The sequence below is a fragment of the Rhinoderma darwinii genome, chromosome 8 (genome assembly GCF_050947455.1).
Source record: "Rhinoderma darwinii isolate aRhiDar2 chromosome 8, aRhiDar2.hap1, whole genome shotgun sequence".
NCBI classification, from domain to species: Eukaryota; Metazoa; Chordata; class Amphibia; order Anura; family Rhinodermatidae; genus Rhinoderma; species Rhinoderma darwinii.
In genome coordinates this window covers 10,476,197-10,502,539 of record NC_134694.1, presented here as the reverse complement: position 1 = coordinate 10,502,539, position 26,343 = coordinate 10,476,197, and the positions used below count along the sequence as shown (strand labels likewise).

Below are 26,343 nucleotides of genomic sequence, written 5' to 3'. Positions count from 1 at the left end.
ATTTACTTTCATACTTTATTGGGATGTTATGTCCCCTGCGCTTGTGCGCTCATAGGTTGTTTCCTAGTTTGCTTGGGGATCCCCCTTGTCTCGTTGTACCTTGCTTTTGAAGTTTGCTGTAGGTTTACTATAAAACTGCGAACTCTTAGCAATTAAATGGGCATTTGAAGAGTGGCGCCACTTCCTGGAGGGGGCTAGGCACCAGGTAACGGTCCTTACCGACCACAAGAATCTGGTTTTCCTAGAATCTGCCCGGAGGCTAAACCCGAGACAAGCTCAATGGGCGTTATTTTTTACCAGATTAAATTTTTTGGTTACCTATAGGGCTGGGTCTAAAAATATTAAGGCTGATGCACTGTCGCATAGCTTCATGGCCAGCCCTCCTTCGGAGGAAGATCAAGCCAGGAGTGTGCGAGGTACCAAACGAAGAGCAGAAGAGTAGTCAGTAAGCCAGGGTCTGTATGGAGCAGGATCAAAATAGAAGGAGCTGTAGCTGGGCCAGGAAACCACACGAAAAAAATCACAAGCACCGAGGGACAGGAAGGGCAGGCTTAAATAGACCGAGGGCGGGAGCTAGCTGAGTCTGGCCAGGTTGCGATAGGCTCTCCCACTCCTAAGCCTGCCAGCCTGAGTGGTGGAAGCTGGAGTCAGTCTCAGGGATGTAGATTCAGGTGCTGACTGATTAATTATGGGAGTTAACCCCGAAGCTGTGCCTGGCAGATCCTTTACAAGTACAATGTTTTAGGCTGTGTGTCAAAGGAAGGTTACATTAAAGGTTTATAATTATGTATAGAATATACTGTATCTTTCCATATTTAGAATGAGACTCATGTTGAATCTAGTTTGCTTCACAATGCTTTTCAATGTAAGCTGTAGGTGGTATTGCGTTAATAGAGTGCAGCACCACCTGGTAACAAAATTTGCTATACTTGCTTCTGCCCTCAAATTTGCAATATAGTTTTTAGCCTGCATTTAAAGGACCAGGCTGTCACTTTAAAAACTCCTTCTTGGGTAAGAGAAAAGTATAAACTATTTTCAGATTCTGAATGTAAATAACCATATCTCACCTCAACTATACTGTCAGAATATGGATACGGTGCATAAAAATAAGCTCTCAGACCATAAGATTTAAAGTAAACTATCAGAACTTCTTGGAAAGAAGAGCTGTCAGCCACAGAAGGTTCATGTGATATCATTGCTAAGGTCGGAGAAGCAGAACCAGCCCCCTAGCATTTATCCCTGCCTGTCTTTGTAGACGTGCAGTGGTGGTGGGGGAAGGTATAGACTCTTTCTTGTAATTGTACATACTGAAGCAAATTTCTTTCTGCTCCCATAACTGATTCATATTTAATCGATGCCTCCAGACATTTCCTGCAGATAACAGGAAATTACTGATAAACCCCTGGACTGGAAACCAGTGTCTGTCCCAGGAGGGATAATCATGGAATAGGGAGTGGGTGCTGATTCAACCATGGTGGAGAATGCGGGCATGAACTGAAAATTATTTCAGAGATGTTAGAAAACCCAGTGTACAAGTCCCTGGCACAGAGGATTTCAACATATCTTTTTTTTTATTGGGAACTACATATTTCCGTGGGAAGTTATAATATTGACATTTGACAAACGTATGTCCTGTAACACCAGACTGATAGTTAACCTATTTTTTCAGAAATGTGACAATGTCCATTCGGATAGAACACCTTCTGCCAATATTGTCGCCAATCCCGTTTCCTGTTATTCTCTTCGCCCTGTACCGTAATAAGAAGCAGCCCCGAAAACCAGGTTGAAATAAGACATTGCCGTAAATGTGAGTCAGGTCGTTCTCCCAGAAGGCTCCTTTCACCTTCCATCTCTACTCCCTGCTAATGTGATTTAACATCCGCCTCGCCAACCAAAAGCATTAATAATTAACCCCTTCACCCTACCCAGCTCTTGTGTACAGCGTAGTACATTCTGTGTATTGTACTTGGTCCACACAATGTATACTCAACAGTATTGATAGCCGTGTTAATTAAGCCAAGCATTCTCTTCAAAGAGGAGCACAAAAGCAAACCCCAATGAGATAATCGTCAATTGTCCCATTTAAGAGGGAAAAACATTATTCTCGACTCTGGGGTAATTCAAAAAGGCTTTGTAAGACTAGGCGTACACTTGCTATATTTTTGCTGATCCCACAACAATGTTTTTGATTTCCAATAAAATAACAAATAATAAAAAAAAGTGTGAGGCTGCTATAGATTAGTTTGTCATGTTGGCAAACTTGGGGTGGTTTGAGAGGCGTAGCTAAGGGTTTAGCACGGGGGGGGGGGTGAAACACATCTAAGTGGGCCCCCACACACAGTATAATGACCCCTTAGTGGCCCCCACACACAGTATAATGACCCCTTAGTGGCCCACACACAGTATAATGCCCCTATGGTTTCCCCCACACAAAGTAATGCTCCCATAGCTGTCCACATGCAGTATGATAACCCCTTAGTGCCCCCCATATAGTATAATGACCCCCCTAGTGCCCCCGCACAGTATAATAACCACTTAGTGACCCCCACACAGTATAATGCCCTTATAGCTACTCCACACAGTATAATGCCCCTATAGTGTCTCCCCACACAGTATAATGCCCCTAAAGCTGCCCCCACACACAGAATAATTCCCCCATAGCTTCCCCAACACAGTATAATGACCCATTAGTGCCCCAGACACCGTATAATGACCCATAGATGCACCCTCACATTATATACCCCTATAGCTGTCCCCACAGTATAAAGCCCTTATAGCTGCCCCCACACAGTATAATGCCCCATAGCTGCCCCCATACGGAATAATGCCCCATAGCTGCCCCCACACAGTATCATCCCCATAGCTGCCCCATACAATATAATGCCCCATAGCTGCCCACATACAGTTTAATGCCCCCATAGCTGCCCCGACACAGTATATTGCTCCCAAAGCTGCTCCAATACAGTATATTTCCCCATTGCGGCCCTCCATACCCTGTATAATGCCCCCATAGTGCCTAATAAAAAATAATAAAATAAATACTCACCTAGCCCCGTTCTATCAGCTCCCTGCTCCAGCATTGGATTCAACTGTATCTGCGTCCTGAGAACGCAGATACAGTTGAAATCGGGACGTGCCACCGCTGGGGGACGGGCCCTGGGCCCCACCATCTCAGTGGGCCCCTCTGCCCCCTGCTAGCTATGCCTTTGGGTGGTTTGGAAAGATTTGGAAGGAACTCAGCTTGAAGATGTCTAGTCTAATACCCTTTTCAGGTAGCCCCGTCCATGGTTTCTCATTGACATAGGGTGACAGACGATACTACGATTACAGACCGCAACAGGATTGATTTTTACTATATGACAGCTCATGTTGCCATGTATCTGGCTTGAATTATTTCAATGGCCTTGTAAGCAAACAAAGGGTTATATATATCTATATAGTATGTGGTTTCCTTCTAATTTATCATGGATTCACATTCCAGCAATGTTAATCATGGAATACCCCAGCAGACAATGGTGCACACAACATAGTGCACCGAGAAATCTCTCGGATACTCAGAAGAGCCGATAAATGATTGTATTACAGTGTGCAGCTGACACGTCCATTACTCAGCGGGATAAATGCATCCACATATTACAGAGAAGATGCAGCCATATTTAGAAAAGGCACGGTTTCTTTGTAGACAAAGTTGTGGACGTGTCCAGAGTAAATTAATATTGTAATTTTCGGTCCGGTTTACTAAGTTTTTACCTTTTTATTTGCCATTTTTATATATTTGTATGAATAGTCTTATTTAATCTAGCATAGGATGTGGGGAACGCTGGTGTTTTTGCTGAGATTTTGTGAAAATTGCTGCAATAAATGCGATATGACTACACAGTGTGAATATACTCTTACGGCTTGTCCACACACAACGGAATTGCTGCAGAAAATTTCTGCAGCAGTTCCATTGAAAGTCAAAGGCTATTCTCTGCGGCAAAAACACACCATTTTCTGCGTTTTTTACAGCAGAAAATGGTGCGGAAATTGCTGCTTTTTTCCCAATGTTAGGAGATGGCGACATCTCCTCTGAAAAACGCAGCAATTCTGCACACTTTCCGTAGCAGGAATGGACTTGCTGCGGTTCGAAAAATACGCAGCGCAGGTCAATTTCGGCTCGAAAATTTTACGCAGTATGTGGATGAGATTTGTTAAACCTCATCCACTTTGCTGCTACTGTATTCTGCTGCGTTTTGTCCAGACTAAATTTCCAGCCGGAAAAAACGCGGCAATTCCGGAGCGTGTGGACAAGCCCGAATTCTCCTGTGTTAATTGCATAAGTATATGTCAGTCTGTAATACTTGTCCCTTTTTGCAGCAATTTTTTATGAATTCAGCCAGAAGTTCAGGTTGCCAACAAAAGTCTGATTTCCTGTGCGGGTGACCACAATTTTAGTACTGATTTGGCCAGAAAGTTCTTCTATCTGCTTTACAAAAGACTGCTTCTCCAAGCCAAACAGGCTTGTTTCAGGTACTTGTAACAGGAAACATTGGACGATTGCTCAAGAAATAGCAGTTTGTGCACAGGCAGCCACTTCCATCCCAGCGGTTTCGCTATTGGAGACTTAGGCGGAGATTTACTAAGCAAAATGTGTCAAAATTCTAGCTCAATTTGCACAAAATAACTGACGTATATGCCTTGCCTTGTGTCAGATTTATTATCTGTTTTGGACACTTTCACTCCTAACTAGAGAGTTTTGAAAAGTGTCTATAAAAGCAGGTGGGCAAGGCCTTAATGCGCCAAAGTGCTCCAAATTTACAATAACAAGCCAAGAGGTGGCGCAGGGAAGAGAAAAGTGACTAACTTGTCTAGCAAGATACGCCAAATTTATCAATCATCCAGCATGCGCCTCTCTGATAAATTCGGAACATCTTTTACCTGCCTGGTCAAGTTTTAAGCGGTCTAAATTTAAGACAGTAATAATACATCTGCCCCATAGCGCTCCCACATAGGGGAACGTCCAGTTCAGTACGCACTTCTTCAACGTCATGATGCATCAAGTCAACAGTTCTAGATCAATAGCTCTTCTAGTTTACTGTTCCAGGTCCAGCTCCCCTGTTCCAGGTCCAGCTACGCTTGTCTACCCTACCCTTGGATTGACAAGCATAGAGCATGTATACCCCGAGACCTCCAAGCTCAGTGGACCCAATATCTGACTCTACGTCAGCCCTGCTCAACATGCCTTTACACAGTGGTACTCACTATGTACTGGTCAAAAAACAGTTCTCTAAGTTTAATGGTTCAACATGAAGGTTCTTTCAGTCTACTGCTCGAACATGATGATACTGCCAGTTTAACGCACCAAGATAAGGGTTCTCTCAATTCACAACAAAAACTGGAAACTTCTGACTTACTAGCTTATAGGGTTGTCCAGGATTCGAAAAACATGGCTGCTTTCTTCCAGTGCCACACCTGTCTATGGATTGTGTTTAGTATTGCAGCTCAACTCCATTGAAGTGGATGCGGTTCAGCTGCAATACCATCCACAACCTGTGGACAGTTGTGGTGCTGTTTTTCGAAGAAAGCTGTCATGGTTTTTTTATTTATCCTAGACAACCCCTCTCCGAGCATAGTGCCCCAACGTAGAAGATCTTCCAACTTGTTGCCCCAGGTCAATGATCCAACAAAAATATTTCTCACAATAACTTCTTCAAGACCGAAAATATCCAACAAACTGTTCCAAGGCAAGATGATGGTTCTCTCATGTTATTTTCTTCATATTGTCCCCATGCAATAATACAGTCTATTCTGAGACAATATAATGGTACTCTCATCATGTTGAAATTGACCAGTACTCCCAGCAAACGCATAAATAAAAAAATACATAGTACTCTCCACTATTCAACTATAATCTGGGAATTGAAGTCCACTTTAAAACATGACATCTTCTTCCTTAGCATTTTGATAAACTCTCCAGTGTCTCGGCACTAAATATACAGGAATATCTAATTTTTTTTTTGTCAATGAGGGATTAGCTGAAATATACACGATGTCATTGCCTCCGAGTCTGATACTATTAACAATTCAAATAATATTTTTATCTCCCTCATTCATACGAAAGGAAAGCGAAGTGAATGTAAACGCTTCGGTAAACAATCCAGCATTTTACTAATTAAAATATATTTGCATAACCTTTCTGTGGCTACTCAACTGGAACCGAAAGCTCAATATAATAATTCAACAGATTGGTATTATTGTTCTCCGAGGAGTATCTTCGGTACGATCAGATAGATAGAAGCAGCATAGGTGTTATAAACATGGCTCGCACTTCTGATTTCCATGGAGTCATTGGGGTATGCGTTTAACATTTTAATGTACATGGGTGATACCTGTAAAAGACGGCTAGGAACATCCTCTTTGAGGAAGCTCAATCTTCAACAGTTGGCGTTGGGAATGGTCTTCTGTAAGGGGTTAGGGTATGTTCACACGGCCAAATTTCAGACGTATACGAGGCGTATTATGCCTCGTTTTACGTCTGAAAATAGGGCTGCAATACGTCGGCAAACATCTGGCCATTCATTTGAATGGGTTTGCCGACGTACTGTGCAGACGACCTGTTATTTACGCGTCGTCGTTTGACAGCTGTCAAACGACGACTCGTAAAAATACAGCCTCGTCAAAAGAAGTGCAGGACACTTCTTTCAGACGTTTTTGGAGCTGTTTTCTCATAGACTCCAATGAAAACAGCTCCAAAAACGAGTTGGTAAAAAAATGAGTTGGTAAAAATGCGAGTTGGTAAAAAACGTCTGAAAAGCAGGGTCTGTTTTCCCTTGAAAACAGCTCTGGATTTTCAGACGTTTTGGTTGACTACGTGTGAACATACCCTTATGTTGTTAAATGCACAGACACAGGTTTATCTAGCTTATATATATGGTCAATATGCAGGTTCAGACTGGCCCACAATGACTGTACCAGTCCGGTGGACCAAGGGTCTGACACTGATGGGCTCCAAAGGTCTGACAGGAGACAACCCGATTTGGAGCCAATCACTTGCCACTAAAGCCTATTTCCTATGGGTTGATGCACAAATAACCTATTAGATCTTTTTGATGATATGTCCAGTGTGCGCAATGACAAGAACAAAGTGGGCAATGGAATTGAAATCGGACCTGCACCTAAAAATTATTTCCTCTGGTGGGCTTGAGGAGCCCCAGGCTGACCAGTATGTATAAGGCTAAATCAATGCCCGATGGCACTTTTTACACGGGCCAATTATCAGGCAAACGGGCGTTTAACGAATGCTCGTTCCCAATAATTGCCCTGTGTAAACAGAGCAACGATCAGTCGATGAACGAGTAAATACTCGTTCATCGGCTGATGATATAGTTTATGCTGCACGAATCCGTATCGTGTGTAAACAGGGAGATATGATAGAAATGTATGGGGACGAGCAATCGTAGTAATGAGCGCTCATCCCCATACATTGCTCCTTGTGAAAGGAGAAAACGAACGCCGATTAACGAGCTGTCTCGTTGATCAGCGCTCGTTGTTATCGCCAAAATGAGCCAGTGTAAACGGACCCTTACTCTTGCTTCTATGTGATTTTTATTGACCACAGATGAATGCAGCTATTTCATTAAATTTCTGGATCCCAATAAAGTTGCTTCCATTGGTTGGTGGCTGCTGGATCTCAGATGGATTGACCCATCTAAATTGTTTTATGATGCTAGTCTGTGGCACAGGTCACAGTCCCAGAGTGTGTGTACCATAGAGGCAAACCATGCAACTGTTATGGGGCCCTTGGATAGTGTCCCTTACCCTGGTTGGTACCATTCCCTTTGCCATTGGGTGGCAAGAACCTGTACATGACTCCCCATATCCAAGAGGAACTGCATAGTTAGCAAACAAGGGGGGGGAGGGAGAACTGACGCAGGGGTCCTGTAAAGGACATGGAGGGGAATTTAAACAGCAGTCCCTGCTGTCCTGGGTGTCAAAACCCAGCAACATAATAAGAGCCCATTTTGATCTTTGCTATGCCCTCTCTATTCTATGTACACCATTTATCCAGCATGTTATAGGGAGCCATATCTCTTCAGATTAAGCTGGATATACACGTGCATATAGAAAACAATGACAATATTTAAATAATACAACCGCATGAGAGAAATGTGGGGAAATAATTTTTTTCTTGTATATAACATAATTGCATGTCTCCTATTTAGGGGGAGTTCACACAGAGTTTTTTGACAAGTTTTTTGACGTGGAAACCGCGCCGCAAAACGCACCAAAAAACGGACGAAAATGCCTCTCATTGATTTCAATGGGAGGCGGAGGCGTTTTTTTCCCGCGAGCGGAAAAACCGACTCGCGGGAAGAAGAAGGGACATGCCCTATCTTCGGGCGTTTACATCTCTGACCTCCCATTGACATCAATGGGAGGCAGAGAAAGCGTATTTCGCTGCGTTTTATGGCGCGAAAAACGCTGCGAAAATTCCAAACTGAATTTTGAGGCAGATTTTCCTCCTGAAAAAATCTCCGTGTGAACTACCCCTCAGGCCCCATGCACACGGCCGTATTTTTTCCCTCCCGTACATAGTGGAGTAAATACGGGTCCTTTGCCACATGTTTTTAACCCGAATTTAACCCGTATTTACAGATCTGACAAGAAGAAGCGCCCTGCGTGTGTGTGACATTGTGCATTGTAGTACGGGGAATGTAGTCTGTGTTGGTACAGTATAATAAGTGCGTGTGACGGCTGCCTGCAGCCTGTTCTAGATCACTATATATAATAGATGTGAGTTTCATTCCCGCTTTGCTGGCTCCAGCTTCTAAGCTCTCCTTCTGTACAGAAAAAATAAAATCCCCGATCCTGCCATATATATATATATATATATATATATATATATATATATATATATATATATATATATATGTGACTTAAAGGGGCTTTTTCTATAATTCTGCTCAGTAACAGTCAGGATTTGGGCAAAAATCCATAAAAATATAAGCAAATTTTGATGATGCTGTACATAGCAAACGGGGACAAGCCCAGTAGCTATGAATTATGGGACAATATTGACATTTACACTATATTAATTAAGGGACTATATCAGTCACGTCGGTGGGCATACATCAACTGGGACCCCATTGAGGCGGAGAATGGGTCCTGGTGCTTGTTTGCCTTGGAGGGGTATAGGTTGAAGACCGCAAGTAGAAGTTTCAAGGCCCCATACAGTTAAATGGTCGGGGACTCTCTCAGTCTAGCTGAGCACTGCGATTCTTCACTGCTATCAGCTTTTTCTGTCTCTTCTTAATTAACTCAAGAGTAGATGAATAAATCCTTAGCCAGTGAGCGCCCCCTACTAGTGTCTGCTGGCAGCCAGAAATTTGTATGTGTTCTCCAGCTGTGTGGCTGCTTATCCTGATTTTAAGCTGACAGGCAGGTCCCCTATTTGGCCAGACCCATGACAGCAGTACCTTATGTAATGCACTAATGTCTTATATTCCATAAATACCTGATAGGTGTGGGTCCCACCTCTGGTCCCCACACCCATTAAAAGAATAGGGGGCCTGAGAGGGGGAGGGCTGTGTGGTGCTATCTACTACAGAGGCACTGTGTGGCACTATCTGTAAGATTGGGTCGTGTGTGTGTGGCACTATCTATAGGAGGGGGGTTGTGTGTGCCACTATATACAGGGGGCTGTGTGTGGCACTATCGACAGGGAGCTGTGTATGGCACTATTATTATTATTATGGGGTCTAAAAGGCGTACTATTATAGTGTGTGGCACCAAGGGGGCATTATTTCCATCTTGGGCACTATAAATGGTGACGGTTTTGTAAACGGTGGGGAGGCGCTAGAAAAGCAAGAAGCCAAAGATGTTTGTGTTGAAAATTCTGCAGAAGTTATTCGTAAAAGGCGTCAGCGCAATCTGGGCCAGATGAAGAAGAAAAGAAAAAGTGAGCGACTCCAGTCTGCGAAGACGTCACCCGTGAGTCACTGGATTTCACTCTATTGTATTAAAGAAGTTTTCCCATCTTAGACATTTATGGCATAGCCACAGGAAATGGCAAAAACATCTGATAGATGTGGGTCCCAGCTGCGTGCGCGCGCTTTCTCCATTCTCTTCAATGGGAGTTACAGAAAGAGCAGAGCAAGAGCTGCTCGGCGGTTTCCAGAACAGAATCATACAACAGAATAGAGAGAGCTGCGCGCACGCGTGACCCTCTCTCCACTGGTCTCCGCCTGGATTCTGCAGTTAGTTCTAGATATAGGTACACCTTAGTCTTTGGTTTACTACACACAATTTACTACACAATTAAGAGTGGTCGCATTATTTCTATACAGCTGACAGGATGGGCCCCAATAATTATTTCCTCTAGTGGGCCCAAGGTACTCCAGTCCGACAATGTAACTAGACTTTCCTTCACCGGGGGAAAGATTCAGTTTGCTGCACTTGCCACCCCCTGGCACCCAGCACTAGGGGCACATGCATCATCAGACTGACGTTCCTTGGGCCCACCAGAACAGATGATTCTGAGGACCCATTTTCCATCTCAATAGAACATGTACATGTTTACTTTTAATTTTATCACAGTCCTTGTTGTTATCATTGTACACACAGGACATATCATCATTAAGGTCTAATAGGTAATCATCCCATAAGAAATAGACTCCAGTGGCAAATGATTGACTCCAGAGCGCTCCAAATGGAGTTGTCGTCTGCTGGACCTTTAATGTCCATTATTGTGTCAGAGCCTGTGCCCACAGGAGGATCCTCTGGCTCTCTGATGGGCCAGTCTGATCCTGGGCACATGCCAAGCCAGCGCTGCCTAGCTATGACCCACATTTCCTTGATTGGAGACTCGAACTACCCACCAAGTGCTGCAGATTGTTCTCATGTGTTCTGAAGAGCTTACAGTCTATAATGTCAAGAATCTCATATTCCTGAATCTAACATCTATGTGATCCACAGAGGATGCATTGAGTTATTGAATTGAGCTTTTGGTTCCCCATGAGTAGCTATTGAAAGATTATGCAAATATATTGTAATTAACAAAATACTGAATTGTTTACTGAAGTGTTTAAATAAGTTTAATTTCCCTTTAGTTTCAATGAGGGAGATAAAAATATTATTTGAATTCTTACCAATATCACACTCACATGCACTGATATAGTGTACAGATCCCCACACTGGATAATTACGTCTATGTATTCAGCACCGAGCTACTGGAGGGTTAATCAAATAAAATATATGTATGTTAAATGAGTCAGGAACCACTTATATCTATCTATCTATCTATCTATCTATCTATCTATCTATCTATCTATCTATCTATCTATCTATCTATCTATCTATCTATCTATCTATCTCATATCTATCTATCTATCTCATATCTATCTATCTATCTCATATCTATCTATCTATCTATCTATCTATCTATCTATCTATCTATCTATCTATCTATCTATCTATCTATCTATCTATCTATCTATCTATCTATCTATCTATCTAATATCTATCTATCTATCTAATATCTATCTATCTATCTAATATCTATCTATCTATCTATCTAATATCTATCTATCTAATATCTATCTATCTATCTATCTATCTATCTATCTATCTATCTATCTATCTATCTATCTATCTATCTATCCATCTATCTATCTATCTAAGATCTGGCTAAGTATTTAAAGGAACACTTCAAGCAAAACTGTGCTATGCCCGATGCAGGAACTGAGGGGACGGAGCAGGACACAGGGATTCTCAATTTGGTGTTTTTTTCCTTTGTCATACACTAGGGTCCTGTACTTGAAATTGAATGCCCTCCATTCCTACACTGCGAATGCTATACTATCAAAGCAGGTGCGTAACTATAGGGGGTGCAGAGGTAGCATCCCTGGAGCATGAGGGGGCTTGAAGGCACTGAGACACCAGTATTATAAATGGCTCATGGTACGTGGCCCTGTTATAGATTTTGAGCTGGGGTTCAGGAGCTTTATGTTATACCACAGTGTGTAATGCAAAAAAAATGCCCACCGGCTTTGAAATTGGTGTATCTGGTCTTCACGGCAGAATTCCCAGATCATCAGGTAATTTCCTGATAATCTGGAATGTTATTAGTAATCTACAAAAAAAACATGGAGGTAAATGCTGGTGGGTTAGGTGGAAGGTGATGAGACTATACATTGTAGATCTATGAAGGTTGCCCCCAAACATGTTTGAAGTTTGTGAGTGGAAACAGATAAGCAGGTGCCACCTCACCCGCAAACTATAGGCTCTCCTGTCCTGGTATCACTGTGGTCATTCCTGTAAACAATCAATCTCTCATCCGACTGAAAACCATCACTCAATAACCTGCTAGGAAAACCACATAACTCCGTCCTCATGAATGATGAATGAAGCAGCAGACGTAAGCTTCCCCTGGCCTGCCATGAATGCAGCCAGTAAGCAGTCAGCCATTACTGGTGATTTACCATCACCCTGCTGATAAAACCAGTGTCCTCATTTCACAGGACTAAAAATCTCATTCATTGCAACTGAACCAACAGCACTGAGGAATTATCCAACAAGTGACAGAGCTCAATAGTTATACTTGTACAGATATCTAAAGGTGCCCATATACATTAGACAAAACTCGGCCGATGAACTAATGTTAATTGGGGCCATCCAACTCTAGCTCAAAGCAGATGGGGGAAAAAGAAGGATCGGCACGTTGGAGTTCAACATTCCCATTCCTTTGTTCCCATTGGAGATAAGACGAGGGATCTAGAAGCGGCTGATTCCCCTCTCCCCATTGAAATAATTGCTCAACTGTTTTTAGATAGATAGAAAGATAGATGTGGGTGGGATGGATGGATGGATGGATGGATAGATAGATAGATAAATAGATAGGAGATAGATAGATAGATAGATAGATAGATAGATAGATAGATAGATAGATAGATAGATAGATAGATAGATATAAGATAGATAGATAGATAGATAGATATAAGATAGATAGATAGATAGATAGATAGATAGATAGATAGATAGATAGATAGATAGAGAGAGAGAGAGAGAGAGAGAGAGATAGATTACATTGAAAGCTGCACTGAGGCATGGACTGATGTGAATAGATACATACTCTATAAAGCCTGTGAATATACCAGCATCATATAAATTATGGATAATACATAAATAGGAAAATACACCTTTGGTATAAACGTTGTTGCAGACAACAAAATGGCTTCCCCCGCTATTTCTCAAGACTTTCTGAAGACATCACAATGCTGCTTTGTGTTACTTGCTCCCCACTGCGAAACATCTTTGTTGTCTTCACTTCCCCTACATTTTGCTTGCAAGCTGCTTTCTAAGACAGCACATTAATCATAGAAACGGGATCATATATGTGCAGACGCAACCACGGCTCTACGCTTCCACACGTAAGAAGAGCACAGATGTAGCAGAGCTGTTTGTCATTTGGCACGATTAATCATTGTATCTCAATGGGTTACTTGTCATTTTCCCTAGCACTGCTGTAACAAAATTAAATACAGACAGGACTTGCACCACCAACTGGGTGAGCAGCATCAATGGTCACGTACGATGAGAAAAACGGGGCTACAGGTCAAAAGTGAAAATTACAACAAGACAACTACAACAAAAGCCCTTTAAATTCAGCCATACTGAGCATAAATGACAGCACAATGCCGTGTATGAATGATACTGCTATACAGGGCCATACTGTGCATAAATGACAGCACAATGCTGTGTATGACTGATACTGCTATACAGGGCCATACTGTGCATAAATGACAGCACAATGCCGTGTATGAATGATACTGCTATACAGGGCCATACTGTGCATAAATGACAGCACAATGCTGTGTATGACTGATACTGCTATACAGGGCCATACTGTGCATAAATGACAGCACAATGCCGTGTATGAATGATACTGCTATACAGGGCCATACTGTGCATAAATGACAGCACAATGCCGTGTATGAATGATACTGCTATACAGGGCCATACTGTGCATAAAGAATACCGCCATACTGTGCCGTGTATGAATTATACTGCTATACAGGGCCATACTGTGCATAAAGAATACCGCCATACTGTGCAGTGTATGAATGATACTGCTATACAGGGCCATACTGTGCATAAAGAATACCGCCATACTGTGCAGTGTATGAATGATACTGCTATACAGGGCCATACTGTGCATAAAGAATACCGCCATACTGTGCAGTGTATGAATGATACTGCTATACAGGGCCATACTGTGCATAAAGAATACCGCCATACTGTGCAGTGTATGAATGATACTGCTATACAGGGCCATACTGTGCATAAAGAATACCGCCATACTGTGCAGTGTATGAATGATACTGCTATACAGGGCCATACTGTGCATAAAGAATACCGCCATACTGTGCAGTGTATGAATGATACTGCTATACAGGGCCATACTGTGCATAAAGAATACCGCCATACTGTACAGTGTATGAATGATACTGCTATACAGGGCCATACTGTGCATAAAGAATACCGCCATACTGTACAGTGTATGAATGATACTGCTATACAGGGCCATACTGTGCATAAAGAATACCGCCATACTGTGCAGTGTATGAATGATACTGCTATACAGGGCCATACTGTGCATAAAGAATACCGCCATACTGTGCAGTGTATGAATGATACTGCTATACAGGGCCATACTGTGCATAAAGAATACCGCCATACTGTACGCAGCCCAAACAATACCACTATACAAAGTTACAAGTTTGTCAGAGGTCGTTCCTGCTGTAAATCACTCTGAAAGGGTGGAGGAAGACCCCAAGAACTGTACATAACCCAGTGAGACATACACAGAAGAAAAGACCAGAGCTTATAGCCAATTTTTTGTAAAAGTAAAAATGTATTTATTAAACACATATAACAAACAATGTATTAAAATATATATATAAGGACAAGACCCTAGTAAGAACAACGGAGCGAATAATGACACTTGCTGGATAACATGTCTAAATATGAAGGCTATATTGAATGGTTTATAAGATATATATTTAAACCCAGAACGAGTTCCCTATTGATGGTAAGTAAACTCTGTAAACATATCAGGTTGGTGGAAAAAAGGGGGGAATGGGATAAAGTGTCAGTGCATCAATATATACTTTATAACAACAGTCTCACCCATAACAGCAAGAGGGAAGTAATGATCAATGTTTGCTCCTCCACATGAACCCCAACGCGCGTTTCGCTATAGGTGCTTCCTCAGGGGGGGGGGGTTCTTACTAGGGTCTTGTCCTATATATTTTAATACATTGTTTGTTATATGTGTGTAATAAATACATTTTTATTTTTACAAAAAATTGGCTATGAGCTCTGGTCTGTTCTTCTGTGTATGGTTCATAATACGGAGCTGCCTGTATGGTAAATCATGGGGGGGACGTTTTTGTTGTAAACAGTACCCCGCCCCCATTATAACTGCTTTTGGAGTTTAGATATTGATTATAACCCAGTGAGATTGTCAGGGCAAAACTTCCTTCTCCCTGTTATTTCACACCGAATAGCACCTCTGTAAATTGAAAACTGAGGGCATGCGTGGAAAAAGTACACCAGACAGACAAATGTTGATACACATCCTCCCTCAGTTAAGTAGGAAGTAAGAACTAAACTTTTTATTGAACAAAGAAAGAAACACCATCTCCTCCCTAGAGATGTGGGACATGCTTAAGCCCCATTGGCTCCTCAGCTGTAAGTCCATCTGTACACTCCTCTTGCATTCCAGGGGCAGTGTCTCCATAGGCGTGTCCCTGATACATTCTCCATTTTGTTACATTCCAGTTCTTTGTGTAATATACTGATATGTATACACACATATATGTGAGGATAATATTTTTGCAAACAATATACATGGTAAGGATCCCTGACAAGATTAGGTTTTTCATAATGCATAAAAGATACATAAAATGACACCTTTATTTTTGCTACAACTGTACAGACAAACCTAAGCCTGCAGTCAGACAGAGCCGCAGCTTACAGTACAGTATATTGCATATGCTCAGGTTTTTATAATGAATATAGTCCTGCTGACAAGTGATTTACGGCACTTGAAATAGTCCTATGCTATGACAATAAAACATGGAAGCTAGACGCAGAATGACAGTATGTTGCGTGGATAGACACAATGGCGACAGAGATAGAGTAGACAGGCAGATATAGAACTTCCAGGAGACAGGCGCAGAGATGACGACATCAACGGAAAAGAGATGACAGACTACGAGATGGTCAGAGATTTAAAGGGGCACTAAACCTAATGTCTATCTCATCTACGTTTGTTGTACATGAAAATGTCATCAATTCCTTCCTGTTATCAGCCATTTCAAGGCAACTGACAAAAAGGTCTAGATGCCCCATGATCACTACTTCATCTGACATAACTCCAGTGCCGAGACTCTCCAGAAATCCTTACATACATATGTGTAGCTGAAATTAGCAGCTTGTCTGTCCACAAGGAACTCATATAATTTCTGACCTGAAATCTAATATACATCAATAACCACAATGACCAGATTACCTTCGCACATCTGCAGTTCTTAGCACTGTACCCTTGGGGCAAAGAGAACCTTTCACCTGCCCATACATGTGCAGCTGAGTGTGGCATATAATGGGCAGGGCTTCACAAACCCTGGGGCACTTTAAAAAATTTTCCCTACCCTCCTCCGTTATTTAGATATCGGTGCCGTTATATTTGGTGCCCGATATTTAAATAACCCCCTGAGCTGTCAATGGGGTGTGTAATGGCAATGGGGAGTGTAATGGCAATGGTGAGTGTTACTATGGCAGTGACGCTGTCCAATCAGCTATGGACAGAGCCACAGCAAGAGCTGGAGAGAGGAGAGTGTGTGCGCGCATGCTCTCACTCACTAGACTGTGTGATCTCTCGCGAGAGATCACACGGTCTTGTCCTTGTCTGCCGAGAGCTGAAGAGTGAGTGAGAGCGCGTGCGCACAGCCCCAAGCTGCGCGCACACACGCTCTCCTCTCTCCAGCTCTTGCTGTGGCACTGTCCGTAGCTGATTGGACAGCATCACAGTCATAGTAACACGCCCCTTGCCCTTACACGCCCCATTGACAGTTCAGGGGGTTATTTAAATACCGGGCGCCAAGTATAACGGCACCGATATCTAAATAACGGAGGAAGGTATGAAAAAAATTGAAAGTGCCCCAGGGTTTGTGCAGCCCTGCCGATTACATGCTGCACTCAGCTGCACATGTATGGGGAGGTGAAAGGTTCTCTTTAAATGTAGGGCTAGAATAGTCTACCAAAGGATTTCCTGTTGGACCCTGACTCTTATATGGTAACATGGACCCAACCACAACCAAATTATACGATCTGAATGTATGAAGGTAAAAAGAACGTTTACCATGAAGGGGACATACATACGTTCCGTATAACTGGGGGGTGGGCCCTCAAAATAATTTACTGGAACCTTGACAACCCCCTTTCAAGTCAATGGGAACAATCAGGATTCATTGGAAAACAGATCCATCATACAAATCATGACTATTAGAACTTATGGACGTCATAGAGGTGGGTCATTTGCTCGGGATCCCCCCCCCCCTCCTATGAGCCGGGAACTGGTCATGGGGACTCCGGTGTGTCCATGCATTACATTTCACCACGCAGTGACACATTACAGATTAAATGTATGGCCAGATAAAGCTTCCCACAGCGATACCAGATGATTTCCAGAGACTGGCTTCTATTGAAACAGTGGCTGTCCTGGCGAGAAAACTCCCTATAAGCTATGACAGTAGTGTGAACAGTGCCTGACTTCCACAATTTGAGCGGCAAATTTTCATCTATAATGCTACCGTACATGCGATACGTTTTCTTCGTGTATATTTATACTCTGGTGTTTCCTTGCAGCGTTTCAGAGAAGATAAAAAAGGAATCCAGATTTGTCCATTTTTAAACCAGACATTTTCAGAGACTGCACTTTCCAGAGGATTCGCCTACGCACGAGGCCTCTGCACACAGCGAGCTAGCATTTGTAAATGAGATACAGTACTAGTAAACAAACTGCTAGATAAGGTTACATGCACCTTCACACTAGAGACTCGTGCAAAGTGCCTGGCTCTAGGACTCAACGGCATGAGGCTACGACTATACCCAAGGTGTTTAATTATATGCCACCCCAAAAAGAAAAATAGAGAGGAACATAGAAGGGTCTTTAGTGACAATCAGTCCTTCTGGTCAATCTCTGAGTTGAAAGTCATACATTTTCTTCTGCTTTTTTGTCTTTTCATTTTGCCAGCGCTGTTGATGTATTAAATAAGAATCAATGAGATAACAAATGATCACTGACGGCATTCGGAAGTAGAACAGAGTAACGCTCTCAAGACACGGATACATCGATCACCGGGTCTACCAGATGGAATGGAAGTCTACAGCTAGACAGAAGCAAAAGGTCTGACTCAGGCAAATCTCAGTGTCTGACTATGCATCAGATGGAAGGACTATTCATTAAAAACCAGAATCATTTATCAGCCTCCTGACTGGAAACCGGGGAAAAAACTAACATTGGATAAGTCGGGAAATGCCAATGAGACAATTAAAGTGCAATTACAAGGAGGATAAATATGAAGGGAAACCATCAGGAATATATACAACTACCTTCTTATATACTGCCTGACTTTTTCAGGGGAATTTCCAATTTTTATCAAAAAATGGTGTCACGGTCTGTGGGTATGTGGATCCACTAGGCCGCACTGCCGTAGCGGGGAGGCAGCTGGCCAAGCAACAGAGCACCCAATCAATAAAGTCCTGCTCTAGGGTACCTGAATAGTCCAGACAGTGACCGAGGCTTAGCACGGATGGAGGTGGGTGCAGCACTTTACGCCAGGCGTGGCGGATGACAGCAGGTGCAGCAGGTTGCGCCAGACGTGGCGGATAACACTGGATGTGGTAGATGACACTGGACGTGGCAGATGACACAGGACGTGGCGGATGACAGCAGGTGCAGTAGGACACGACTCCAACACTAACACGATCAGGAACAAGGATACAGCACGGGATACAGGATACAGGTAGCAGGGCACGGGAAACAACGGGAACAGGATAACACTAAGGGACTATTTGCAAGACTGACATGGGAATACTAACAACGCTCAGGCAATGAGCAAAGGGACAGAGCCCTTCTTATAGTCCAGGGAATCATGGGCTACTTGATGATGATGATGAAGATGATGATGATGATGATAATTCCCATGTGTGCGTACTGGTCCTTTAAGGCCTGGCACGAGTGTGCGCGCGCACCCTACGGGGCACAGCGGACCGGAGCGGAAGTGAGCACTGGCGTCTCCTGGGAAGGAGATGCGAGCCAGCGCTCACAGATCCATGGCTGCGGCCGCCGGGGGGTGAGTAAACCCGACGGTCCGCGGCCATGGACACCACAAATGGTGCACCTTTTGAGGGAATAGGACACTACAATAACTTTCCTACAAATGTGTAGGGTGTAGGAAGGAGGCAATAAAGACAGGGGCCCCATAGAAAAATCAACATGGGATCCCCTATCATGTGATCATTACTAGTTCACCCCAATCAAATGACTACCTTGTACATTGACAGTCCAAATATATTACACCAGCCTCCTCACTAAAACCACTCTGACCTTTGACTGGTAGTCTATATATACGGCTTTCATGTGCTGCTCATCATAAGATCTGTAGTGCTAATGGGGCTGAGTTAATCTGGGTTTACACGGGCAGATATGTGCCCATATCGAGCGCTGATCGCCGATAATCACTGGTCGATTGGCGCTTGTTTAAAGGCCCCTTGCACGGGCCAATGTAAACTGTATTTGGACGAATGATGGTTAATTTGATCGTTCGGTTCCACATAGTTTACATACTGTTGTCAGCATATACAGTACCCTGTTTACATGGAAAGATGTGATGCTGACAGCGATGGTTTTCAGGGCAGCATAAAAGAGAAAATCAGCCGACGAACAAGCGCTGCCCTGTTTACGTAATGCTCATTCGCCCAATCATTGGCTTGTATAAATAAGCCATTAACTGGCCTGTAAATTTAAGAAAGTAGAAGGAAGAAAGAGGGTACTAGTCTTCAAAAACTCTTCTACCAAGTGCCGGTCTCAGAACTGGATCTCAGGTCTTAAATCCCCTTCCATAGTACACTCATAGACCCCACGTAACGCATCATGAACACAGCAGTATTACTGATCTGTGGTCTGCTATGGGCCCACACTGTACCTTCATGTGCCTTGGATTTTATATGTAGGCACAAAAAGGTTTTTTTCTCACCCATTCTGCATGAATCAATGATAAGGAAAATTCTGCCAACCTCCATTCCATGATGCCATGATTCTAGGCGAGTCTGCTGTACCTCATGGTGCATACGGACCTATAAGGTCCATGCATGCAGCTTTGCAGGGATCCTAACCAAATATTGCATATGGCGGCTCTGTGGCTTTTTCTTGAAGTACAATAGCAAGTAGGGAAAAACTGAGCCTGCTCTACGGCACCATCCCCTCCCCCAACTAGTGACTTGGCTACCATTAAGCAAAATGAAGGGCCTTATTCCACCTTTATAATGCAAATCTTTGCAAAAATAAAAATATCACTGTGTATTTGCGGCGGTTTGTTGGGTTTTATATCCCTCCGCTATCAGTCACTGGGCAGATGGAAAATGACTTGGAGCCTGTGTGAGGAGATTATAACCTCAAGTGGAAGTCTGCTATGAAGGGCTTTACATATAACGCCCATTTTTTTATGAAACTTGGAGTAATTCCGACAATAAGAAACAGGGATTTCTGTTTTTCCGCTCTCACTACTACATCGGGTGCTTCCACTTTACAGCTAATTGGCACATTTCTATTCAAATCTCAGTGTCAGCTCCTTGAGCCATTGAACAAGCAATTCTATCCTACGCAGGACAGAATGTCCTAGATATCCCATATGCCGCAAGAATTATAATCTCCACCATCGGAAACCTTGTATTTATGAAGAATACATTAATAAAAACTAGGATGTACCATATCCGGCATCGGGTTTTAAATTTGCCCAAATATCTAATTTTCCATAACCTACCAACCAATGTATATACCGTTAAAAAAAACAAAAATACCAACCCCAAACATGAAGATAGGAATCTCCTCATTCATCCAAAACTGGTCCAATTTCACCAAGACCATCCCATGGCCAAATACGTCAAGGCCGAAATTCCATACATTTCTGTTCTTACAAATATAATGTACATATCTAAGTTCCTGGCCCACTTAAGGTTCTGCAATATGCCATTTTTTTCATTAGTAATAAATAATATGAATGAAAACTAATCTATAAAATTGTCATCACTGGCATCAGATTGTAAGCGCTCTGTCACTTACGTTATACAATATGTCCGTCCATCCTTCCATGGTAATGCACTGGAAAACCGTTAAGACAGCAAACAGGATATTGTCAAAATTAGTGATTCCAAAGTTAGGTCCTTTCCAATATAACCTGCACTCTGATGTTTCATTATCACAGGTCCGAGCTGGAGGTTCTTCTCCACACGGGTAATCAGCGACAGGTTCCCCTGTTTACAGAAGAAACAGTTCGGAATGATTAAGCTGATTCAATTATTACATATAATCTAACTATACAGAAAGATATGCATACCATTTTTGTATAGGAACATTGGGGACCAAACTAAAAAATATTGTAGGTTTCATTCAAATTTTGTAAGACGTAATATCAAACCATAGTCCTAAAATGTCCTAACTATATCTCCAAGACCATTCCTTATAACAGGAAAATGGGGGTCCTTTCTTTGGTGGCCTGGTGGAATAGCAGCCGCTCCATGGGGGTCTAGTGGAATAGCAGCCACTTCCTGGGGGTATAGTGCACTAGCACCTTAATCACTGGGGGTCTAGTGGAATAGCAGCCGCTCCCTGGGGGTCTAGTGGAATAGCAGCCACTCCCTGGTGGCCTAGTGGAATAGCAGCCACTCTCTGGGGGTCTAGTGGAATACAATCCACTCGCTGGTGGCCTACAAGAAGAGCAGACGCTGCTTGGGGGTCTAGTAGATGAGCTCCCACTCCCTACTGGTTCATTATAGATTAATACCAACCAATTTTGGTTAGCAGTTGATTTTGAAGGCTTCATAAGTGGGTTCTTGCTGTATGTAATGTATCATAACTTCCAACTTTGTAAGAAAATTGGGACACAACTGTACCAGAAGTAATATTCACCTAGACGTAATCCTAAAACACTCTAAATAGGGCTTTAAGACAATTCTTTATAATAGGAAAAGGAGTGTCCACTCTTTGGTGGCATAGTAGAATAGAATCCACTCCCTGGTAGCCTAGTGGAATAATATCCACTTCCTAGTGGTCCAATAGTCAATAATTTATTCCCTGGCGAACAGTGGGATAGTCTCCACTCCTTAAAGTACTGGTCTCCTCACTTGATGTCCAAGAAGAATGACACATTGCCAATTGGTGACACGAAGCATATAAGGCTAGTGAAACAAGTAGTTGTCCCTTCTTATGAATGTATAAATGTACTGTAGGTAGAAATTCTCTTTGAAATAATGTCACACCAATATTTGGGTTCTCCGAATTTTGTCACTTTGGTTATTGCGATTTTTAGGATCATGGCATGCTGGTATATGTGGTCTGAGAACAAGGGCACAGTGGCATTTGTAGAAATATTAGGGGACCTTCATGACATGTTATTACAGTATCACGTCTATAGCAACAAGAGGATATGTATGTACTTGAATACCTTTAAAAAATGACCATACTTTTGCTGGTACAAGATGCTTATAAGAAAAGCATCGTCTCTGATGTAGAGAAATTGGAGCAGCTTGGACTGTATAGCTTTCTGTTAATACGTTTGAGGCCTGGCACACTCTCTGCCCGCCACATTAGGAGATTCAGAGGGAAAACACATCTTTGGATTGGTAAAACTCAGAGAGTCTGCATGTGTGATACAGTAGAAAGTTATTAACACTGCCTGACATCGGTCTCTAAGCTTCCTTGATCTCCAAAAACCCTCTCTAGATAGGGATGGGTGAGCTTCTCAGAGATACATGCTGACAGATCGCTCATTTCCTGGAGGTCATTTTCTAGCCTCAAAGCTGGAAAAGTTAGACAAAAGAACAATTAAAGTAGCTGCAAACAGCCACAACAAGGCTCTTATGGAGATTTCAATCTCTTTGATACAAATATGCGAGAATTTAAGATACAAGTTATGCAACCCTGAGCTGGTAATATCATACATTTGCAAGGGAAGGGGGCAATGTGCAAAATTGTGTTTAAAGGGCTTGTTGGATTAGACATCTCCGTCTCTTACAGGTCCCCTCAAACAAGGTGTTCACAAATGATCTTGAGACTGGTGTAACCACCACTCTTATGAAGCTGGATAGTCCAATGTCCATAGATGTCCAAGGTGTCTATCGCTGGCAGAGAAAATATATTCAGCTTAGTTTGTCAGGTCATTGGCTACTTGAGCTAAAAAATTATAACCTCACCTGTTTCGTAAGAGAAGCAAGTTTTGTGGAACTTTCCCATATAAAACTCCAGCCCTATAATAGCAAACATGACGATTGCAAAGAATAGGAGCAGGCCGATTTGAAGCAGGGGGACCATGGCCTTCATTATGGACTTTAACACCACCTGTAGACCTGAAATTTGGAACATAGGGACATTAATCAGGTAAGAAATAAGGGCATTTATAAATAATAATAGTAATAATAATAAGACTTTAATACAAGCCACAAAGTTCAAAGGACCCACGAAGGGTGGCATTTAGTGGAGACATCTAGTTGTAACTGTAAGAAGCCCTAATACTGTCTTGGCCACTTTAGACTATGCCTAACTCCTAATATTTTGAGCTTCACCTCTTCCATGTCAGGACTATAATTTGGTTGCCCAGTTACGTAACTTTTTAAAGACCTACCGGTCCATCAAGTTCAACCTTTCAAGGACCCAACTATTTGGTCCAGAGGAAGGTTAAAGACAACCACCAGGGTAGCCAGTTTGGGCTCACAGAGGGATCAATTTAACATAATTCTACCCCTTTAGTTAACTCTTAATACTACTAGTTATTAGATGAATGTCTCAACTTTTTTTCAATGTTGTAATTGTTGTTACTATTTTCCAAAATTTAACTGCTCTTACTGTAAAGAACCCTTTACTATATTATTGATGGAACCACTTTTCCTCTATACATAGAACAATGTATTGTCCAATTTGATGATGATTTGACTAAAACTAGTCATACAAGTTTTCAGGAAGGAAGGATGAGGTTACTTACTGGGGATCCCTGAAACGAGCTTCAGTGGCCTCAATACTCTGACTGCTCTCAATGTCCGCAGGTCAAAATCTGTGCCAGCTGTCGCCAGAATCCTGCATAAAAGGAAAAAATAATTTATTGAGCGAGAATTATGCGAAACATCAATAATCTCATACTTGCAAGATGATAAAAGCAAGATACTTAGGAAGAGTTTGTAAAAATTCCAATGGAATAAATACGTCAAAGGATATGTACACATGAATTATATATCTATGCGGATTCCAATACCCATCAATATTATATCATTATCATTTATTTATGCAGTGCCCAGAAACTACGTACGAGTCTAGTACACAGAGTTTGGTTCTATACAATGGCTCCTTTTACAGTAAAGCTTGAAATCCGATTTTTCCTATTGGGGGAACTTTGGGACCTGGGGACAAAAGGTCATTTTCTCCAAATAAAAAATACATAAATACTAGTAAATAGACGTCTTTCTCTTCTGCAAAGTTTTTTTCAATGTTTCCGTTTCTGGGTGACAACCATTATGGCTGCCATTACATAGGAGAAGTATCTGAATGGCAATTCTGTAAGTGGGAATGGGTCACAACACAACCAGTCAAGTTTGCCATACAGGACTCCAGGACAGCTGGGTGACAACGGATAACCCTTTTAATGGTAGCCATATTGGGTTTCACATATAAATAAGACACATAGTTCTTAAATGGTGGAGTTTTTCTCTGTTTGCAGACTATGTGCCACTTTCCCTGTGCCACCAATGAGGTCACAATTGCCCCTATTTCTGGAAAGCAACATAAAGTCCATAGTCGTTGATGCAAAGGCTATCAATAATCTTTCTATCTGCATGGAGGTCTTCCCAATGATGAAAATGACAGCACCGTCCAGTGTTAATGAGATTTTATGCCATCCGCAGTTCACCGATATGATGCTTCAAGCTGGGACTGTATTTCATATATTTTATTAGCAGTAAAGAAAGAGTTAGTGACACAATGATTCAGCAGTGGAGACACGAAGCAATAAGTTTCCTCTTTGGTGCTCTCTGCTGCATTTTTGTGAGTAGATTTAGATGAAATGTTGAGAAAGCTCTGCACAGAATTCACAATATATGTGATCAATCCTTCAAGAAAACATGAAGAAAAGCGCTCTTTAGTTTCTAAACAATATAACTCCTGAGATGTCGGATCCTCAAATATGGCCACTTACGCTAGTCAGGAACTTGCCCCATTTGATGTACTATCAAGCCCTGCCGGGCCAGACCAGTTCAATGCAAGACCAATAAATCTACTGAAAAACTGGATATTCTTGACACCCAATCAGAATTCATAGAAATATGGTCACAATCTCCGAGGAGGTAAAGATCATCTACAATCCTCTCAAATGAATTGCCAAAGAGGACCTGTTACCTCTCCTGACATGTCTGTTTTAGTAAACACTTGTATTCCCCGTGAAATAACAATTCTGGAAAATATTTTCTTAGAACTGCCGTTCCTCTGTTATTCCTCCTAGAAAATTATGAATAGACACCTGGGTCTTACCATTCCCCTTGTCAAAGGGGTGTGTCTCTATACAGTCTCACTCTGTCAGCGCTGATTGGACATTGTCAATCTCTGTACGGACACACCCCCAACTGGTAACGCCCAGTTGTCAATTTATTCATAAATTTCTAGGAGGAATAACAGGAACGTCAGTAGGTAGAGTTGTAAGAAAAATGCTCCAGATTTTTTTCTTTCATGGGGAATGCAATTATTTATTAAAACAGTCATGTCAGAAGAGGTGACCTTTTTTCTTTAAAGGGATTGTCCTCTTTACTCTATTGACTTGACTACTTAAACCCAAATATTCTTACATCTATTGGGTTTACCTCTTTAGTTGCCAAGATTTGAACTGGTAGCCATATTGGAAACAGTGGTGTTGACTATATCATTCCAACGTTTAAAATAATAAAAACAATTATTCCCTATAAGGTTCCCTTGGAGTATAGCGAGCCCATCAAATAAGAACTTATTATATTTTTTTCCTCTATCATGTGCTCAGCGCAACCACT

General features: G+C 42.2%; 1 protein-coding gene across 10 annotated transcripts in view; it reads right to left on the bottom strand.

Moving 5' to 3' along the window:
- CACNA1B (calcium voltage-gated channel subunit alpha1 B) overlaps positions 1–26,343 on the bottom strand; it is a 214,581-nt gene that overhangs the window by 104,157 nt on the left and 84,081 nt on the right. For all 10 annotated transcript variants that reach the window (XM_075835026.1, XM_075835028.1, XM_075835025.1 and 7 more), the window contains exons 3-5: positions 24,300–24,391; positions 23,515–23,667; positions 21,386–21,576 (exon numbers count right to left, since the gene is read on the bottom strand). In XM_075835026.1, the coding sequence (XP_075691141.1) occupies positions 21,386–21,576; positions 23,515–23,667; positions 24,300–24,391 (436 nt within the window). The remainder of the gene's footprint in view (positions 1–21,385; positions 21,577–23,514; positions 23,668–24,299; positions 24,392–26,343) is intronic.